The sequence below is a fragment of the Chinchilla lanigera genome, unplaced genomic scaffold (assembly GCF_000276665.1).
Source record: "Chinchilla lanigera isolate Chin_1 unplaced genomic scaffold, ChiLan1.0 scaffold00032, whole genome shotgun sequence".
Classification (NCBI taxonomy): domain Eukaryota; kingdom Metazoa; phylum Chordata; class Mammalia; order Rodentia; family Chinchillidae; genus Chinchilla; species Chinchilla lanigera.
Window position 1 is genome coordinate 1,604,679 of NW_004955433.1, and position 6,871 is coordinate 1,611,549.

Below are 6,871 nucleotides of genomic sequence, written 5' to 3' on the forward strand. Positions count from 1 at the left end.
CGCCCGGCTGGGGTCGCCGGCCGGCGTGGGCTGGGGGCGAGGACCTCCCGGGGCTGCTCGCGTCCCGGGGGGCGGGCGGGCCTCCTTCCCTTGGAAGGACCGGGAGGGGGGCGATCCTCCTCCTCTCCCCTTCTCGATTTCTCTGTCGCTGTCCAAGTTCACTTTTGCCTCGACGGCTTTGCGGGAGCCTCGGGCTGGTCCTTCCCTCGGTCTCCTTCCATCCCTTTCCCTTCTTCGCGCTCCCGCGGGGCTGGCGTGAGAGAGTCGCGGGGTGTCGGAGTTGCTGGGCTCTCTTGCACCCCAGGTCGGCGCAGCCCTCCGAGCCCTCGGACTCAGCGCCCTTGCCCTGCTCCCCAGACTCCCTCGCCTTTTGTGTCCCGTGCCCGGCTGCCAGCAGAAAGTTTGAGAGGCCCCCTCTGGGATGATTTCTACCTGGGCTTGGTGATTCTGCCACCTGGGTGTTTTTCAGACTTTTTCCACAATCAGAAAATAATGGTCCTATCAGAGTATAACGGGGTCTTCTACGCCTTTCACACGCAGCCATTTAATGACGTACACGTACACATTCTGGTTTACATTCACCTACAGTGTGTGTTCTTGCTACCTGGTGCTCACGGCTTGTTGTTACTGGGCAAGTTTGCATGGCCTGTGGGCACAGCGATTTTTCTAGTGAGGAAACTGAGGTTCGTAGAGATGAAGTTTATCTGGTCAAACTGCTACTCCTACCAACACTACTTATTATCAGCACGCAGATTCAGACAGCTAAGATAACAATATCTGCTGTAGATACATTGGCAAACATCTGGGAATGCAAATATTCTGGGTTGGGATGTCGCTTTTAATAACACCTTTTGCAGGTGTGTTCTCGAGGACTTGGGAAGGTGGAAGGAATAATTTGCTGCACATTTTCTATAAATTAGTTCATATATGTCAGTTAAATAGGAACAATATGTGGATTTAAAGTATGATTTTGTGGCCATAATCATATTTAACACTAGGTCTGCCAGCCAGATGTGAGTGTAATCCCAAGGATGTTTTTTTTTCTTTCTTTCTTTTTTTTTTTTTTCGGTTTGACTTTTTTCAGACAAGGTCTTATTATGTAGTTTGGGCAGGTCTTGAACTCAATGTATTGTGCAGGCTGACATCAAACTTGCTGCAATCCTCCTGCCTCAGCATCAGAGTACTGGGATTACATATGTGTGCCACCACGCCTGAATGTCAAAGGAATTCTTGTGTAAGACTATGCTCATTTAGGTAATAGAGATTTTGTAAAAAGTATATGTGTGCAAAGGAAGGTACTGCTTTCTACACATCCCTGTTGTCGCTGGAATTTAGATTAAATTACGTAAAATGTGAAAACAAGATTTTTTTTGTCCTCCTGAGTTGTATGATCAGAGAATCGACTGCAGAGTTAAAAAATCTTTTAATATACTACAGAAAAAAATGTGTGATCACATTTGCAAGGGATTGTCGAACTGTTTCACTTTGTTGTAGGGCTGCTTTCTTAAGTGCGGTGTCTGCAGTTCCATCTTCAAAACAACTCCAGAGAATGCAGAAGAGTCTCTAAACTCGGCTCAAATGGATGGCGCAGGTCTTATTAGAATTCTCTGTCTCTCCAGTTCCCTTATTTTATGTTTTGAATTAAAGGAAAGAAGGGTTTTTTTGGGGAGGGCATCCCTCCAAAGTTGGTTATAGGGGAATGGAGTTGCCCTACTTATTCCTTTGGAATTAAACTTTTTAAAAAGTTGTTTAGGAAAACAAACAAAGCTCCTTTCCATATAAATTAGCAGTCTCATCCAAATGGAAGAAAAATTAAATCTGAATGACTTGCCTTCCATTTTAGACATCTTCATGTGGTATTCAAGATAAATACAACTTCTTTTTTTCGTTTCTTTTGTCTTTTTTTTTTTTTTAGACAGGGTCTCGCTCTGTTGCAGTTCAGGCTGGTCTTGAGCTCACTTTGTAGCCCAGGCTGGCCTCAAACTCACAACGATCCTCCTGCCTCAGCCTCTTGAGTGCTGGGATTACAGGCATGCACCACCACACCTGGCTGTAAATACAACTTCTTAAGGGGATAAATGTGCTTGTATTTTCCGCCTTGTGAAGTGACTATATTTGGTTACAATGTTCGTTAAGTGGCTCTGTTACTGATTGCATATTCAGGTTAATATGATACTCTTTATTCCATTGGTAATCTCCCTCCATTTCCCCACTGGTGCTTAGCCCTGAGAAGACTCTGGAGCACATGTGCTCTTCCTGGAGTGTGACTGATGATTAGCTGGAGCATTTCCCTCTAGGCATGTGCTTACATTTTTCGTGAATTAATATTTTTGCATCTGGATCCCAGGGCAGCTATTTTATTTGCAGTAGCATATGGTAATTACTCTACCTGAGAACCAGGCCTTATGTAGCTGTCCTCTCTGTTAAGGCAGATTACTGTTCATCAGGGTTTAGATTCTGGAATTTGAAAGAACTTCAGAGGTCCTTCTGTTCAGTGTCCTCCCCAATGCAGTATTTCTGACTTTACTCCTAACCAGTGTGTGTTTAAACTTTGCCAGTGATAGAAATCTTTTTCTGTGGTACCCTTCAAGAAATTTGTTTAATTGCTTTTTTCTCTCTTGACCTAAAAGAAGTAGAAAACCAGGTTCACCATTTGCCCATTTAACAGCATTTGCTGAGCATCTGGTGTGTGCCAGACACTATTCTAGGTATTGATTGGATACAGCAGTGAAATCCTCTTACCAGGAGCTTTTATTTTCTGAGATACTTAGTGAGATACTTAGTGTCTTTAAGTATTAAAATAACATGCTTCACTGGAGTTTGTAAGGTAGGGAGGAAAGATCTTAGGCACATGTTGTTAAGACCCTTTACCTGAGTCATAACTCTTTACTTACCTGTCAGGTTAGGGGCCTTGTAGACAATTCCTAAAGGCAGTGCTTGGTCTGTTTCTAGGGAGTAGGGTTTTCACTGTGTGAGGAAGTGCTGACAGTGGAAAGTTAAGGTCTCGTGTTGGGAAATTGACCTTTCTGTGACTGGTGGATGTGGCTCTGTGCACCTGGAAGAAGACAGAGCTGAAGAAGGCCCAAGGAAGGGTCATCTAGACAATAAAGGAGGTGAGATATAGTGGGTAGGTTTTTTTTTTTTGTTTTGTTTTTTGTTTTTGTTTTTTTGGTTTTTTCTCCGGTACCAGGAACCGAACTCACGACCTTGCGCTTGCCAGGCAGGCGCTTTGCCGCTGAGCTAAATCCCCAGCCCTATAGTGGGTAGGTTTTAAAGCCAGTGATATAAATTAAACACCTTGAAGTTCTATAAGTAATTATTAAGCAATGCAAGGAATATTTTTAAATCCTTTTTTTTTTTTTTTTTTTTGATGCAGGGTCTTATGTAGTACAGGCTGGCCTCAAACTCATGGTGATCCTCCTGCCTCAGCCTCCCAAGTGCTGGGATTACAAGCATGCATCACTATGCCCAGCTTTTTAAATTTTGTGGACACTAGATTAATTTTTTAAATCTTTTAAGTTATCTTTAAAAATGTTTACACTTCAGTGAAAAATAGATCTAAGGAATTGCTTAAAAGAACATAAACACCCAGATCCCACCATCCTAGTACAATAGCTCTTAAATTGCTAGTGTATTTCCATCAACATTTTGAGTTTTACTTAAGTGAGGATAATCTGTTTTATATGTTATTACCTCAAAGCCAAAAACCTATCTGGATAGGCCCTGTATGACCATTGGAGCATTCATAATGGAGGAAACAGATGCATAGGAGGACCACCCTGTGTCTCTGGCCAGAGTAAGCCCAGAGATGAGTGGTCTGGGGACTTTGCTGTTGGCATGATTTGGAAGGTCTGCTTTGATTGAGTGCCCCCAAAATAGGTGTTTACACCCACTGATGAGACATCACTGATACAATGCTTGGGTTTAGACTCCAGAGCAGGTGGCAGAGTTTTCTGTTTGCCTCCATGGAACTTAAACATGGGGTCAAAGCTATTTCTGGATTTTATTTTATTGTGCTATCTTTCATAGCCTTTGCTAGACCGGTCTCAACTAGGGTCAGCAGAGCTGAGTGGTTATTTAAACAAAGACCCAGTAGAGCTAAAGCTTCTCTATTTTCCCCAAGGAGAACTACTTTACAATATAACTGATTGTGTGTGTGTGAAGTAATCTAGATTGGCAGAAAACTTCCAACAGAATAGAAACAACACCTCCTCTGACTCCCTCAGGGCATGCCGGTAGCCCATCAGTGCAGTGCTTCAAACATAAGAACAATACACGGGCTTTTGGTAGGCAATAAAATTTGCCTCATCTGAGGCCTGGTCTGAGTTGGAAACCAGGAGTCTGCTCCCTGATATAACCACAGCCAGGACACTACAGCCTCTTTGTCTTTGGGTGTGTGGCAGTGAGTGCACACTGCTCAAGTCAGAGGATGTAGGAAGCTCGGTTGTGCAGACAGGTTGGGCCCACCTCCTGACCCTATGGGTGGAGTGCAACGTGTTGAGAAAGGGGACAGACTAAGGTACAAGTAGATGTATATCATGCTCCAGAAATAAAAACAAGTTTGACATCCACTAAATGGAAGTTTAATTCTTGCGTGATTATTATTATTATTGTGGACAAGCAAATCAAAATACAATAAAATTTACCTTCTTGTTTTTAAGTGGTAACATTCCTTTGGGAAAAATACAATTTTCTTTGTAGTTTCTTTTTTTCTTATAGGAATACAGTCAATAATATTAGGTTAGAAATTGAAAAAAATCAAGTTATTCTTGGTTTCCTATTCCATCTGTTTTATCAGATATTTCTCACTCAGTTTTATGTGCAGGTGCTGATAGTCTCATGAACTCTCTGAAGGATGAGTAAGCCATAGAGCTGAGCAAGAGGAGAGGTGGATGTGTGGAAGTGTCTGAGAACAGCGTGTGCAGAGAGCTCTCAGAGGGAGCGAGGGCAGGAGGGCAAGTAGGTGGGCAGGCCGATTGGGTAGAGAGCGACAGGCATGAACTGGGAGGACAAAGTCTAGATCATGTGGTATATCCTTTTCTTTCCTATTTTTCTTTCTTTTCTTTCCCTCCTTTCTTTCAGGCTGAGGATCTAATGAACAAACAGGTGCTCAATCACCGAGTAACATCCCCAGCCCTATATTCACTGTATTTACTCTTAACTATTTTGTAAACTATCTCCCCTTTGCCCTCAATCTATAAGTATCTTTGAGTCTTAGAATTGGTCAACATATGACCCTGAAAATCTGCAGAGTACTCATTTACGATTCATTACCATACTGGGTGAATGAGAAAGGATCTAGGAGTTGATTCCTTTCTTGCCACAAGTCTGAAGTGAGCCCTCAAAGAATAGATAACATGAAGACTGAGGTAGGACACCGAAAAGGAGGAGAAGTCTGGTGATGATATAGGGCAGTAGGTTTTCTTCTGTCATCTGGTCTTATGCACTGAGCTCTTCCTCAAGACACACAACTAGAAATTCTTTCTTCTTAGAATCTAAAGCGACTGAATGCTGATGGGTGGGGCCCAGGATGGATGGTAGTCCTCACCTTGGACTTGCTAGCGTGGCAGCCAGGGTTGTCCAAGAAGGAAATTAAAAATCGATTGGATCCTAGAAGTGTAGGAAAAAATGGGTTAAAAGACATTCTCCTTAAAACTTAAAGGCCTTTTTAATTGCTTCATGTACTGTTTCCATACCATTAGAAGTTTTGTGAATCTCATTAAGAGTCACCACTAAAATTTATTGTGACTAGTTTTTTTTTTTTTTTTTTGGTGGGGGGGTTTCCGGTACCGGGAATTGAACTCACGACCTTGCACTTGCCAGGCATGTGCTGTGCTGCTGAGCTAAACCCCCAGCCCCATCTGACTAGTTTTTGAAATTTAAAAAAATTTAACTAAAAACCTTTGTGAACAGGAAGCCTGCTCAGTACCTTGCCTTTTTTTCAGTACTGAGCACTGAACCCAGGGCTTTTACTAAGCTACATCCCCAGCTCTGTTTATATTTTTATTTTGAGCCATAGTCTCACTAAGTCACTAAATTGCCAAAGCTGGGCTCAAACTTGTAATCCTCCTGCCTCAGCCTTCCAGGTGCTGGAATCACAAGCATGTGCCACCACGGGCAGTGTAGCATCTTGACTTTTAATCTACTCAAATTACTGTCAAGACAGTTATGTTTCTATATCCTTTCAGAATACTTGAAAAAGGAACACAGGAGGGTGAGGCATTTGTTCAGCCTGTGAGTGGGAAAGCTTGGCTTTGGAACTAAAGGCTCTGACCTCCCCATCTGTGAGGCTGAATTATGGGAGGGGACTTATTGGCCCCAGAGGTTTGGTAGTTTACAACACAAAGGCGTATTTATCATTCAAGGACCTTGCCTGCTCTATCCTGTGAGGTCTTGTGTGTGGCACTGACTCCAGGACACAGACTCAGGGAGCATCCTGTGTCTGGACATTGCCAGTGTGGTGGCAAAGAAAAAGAAACGCTGAACCTGGAACTGACTTGCATGAGTCACTTCACGGAGATTCATTGGTCAAAAGTGAACGGTTACTCCTAATCTTGCAGAGAGTGACTCTGTAAGTGACTTGGCAAGTTTGAGAGCCACGGGGTGGGGAAGTAAACCCCTGCGTAGGGAGAGGAAGGTAGTATTTTGGATGATTATAAGTAGACCACAGCATCCTGGTCAGGACTCTGCTTTATGAAGCTGAGAGTTTATGATTGATTGTGGCCCTGAAGGTTGAACCCAGGGCATACGCTAAGCAGGCACTCTACCCTTGAGCCACACCCCAGTCCTGTCTTTAAGAAATTATCTGTAGTGGCTTTTCTCAGTTTGTCCTGTTCTGATTCTAGCTGCACACAGGAAGAGGAGGAGGAGG

The 6,871-nt window shown here is 43.2% G+C and overlaps 1 protein-coding gene across 6 annotated transcripts in view; it reads left to right on the forward strand.

Moving 5' to 3' along the window:
- Nucleotides 1-1,567: 1,567 nt before the first annotated feature.
- Sept11 (septin 11) overlaps nt 1,568-6,871 on the forward strand; it is an 85,574-nt gene continuing 80,270 nt past the window's right edge. For all 6 annotated transcript variants that reach the window (XR_001234733.1, XR_001234734.1, XM_013516165.1 and 3 more), the window contains exon 1: nt 1,568-1,591. Coding sequence is in view for 4 of the 6 variants with exons in the window: in XM_013516165.1 (XP_013371619.1) it covers nt 1,583-1,591 (9 nt within the window). In the remaining 2 variants the exon portion in view is untranslated. The remainder of the gene's footprint in view (nt 1,592-6,871) is intronic.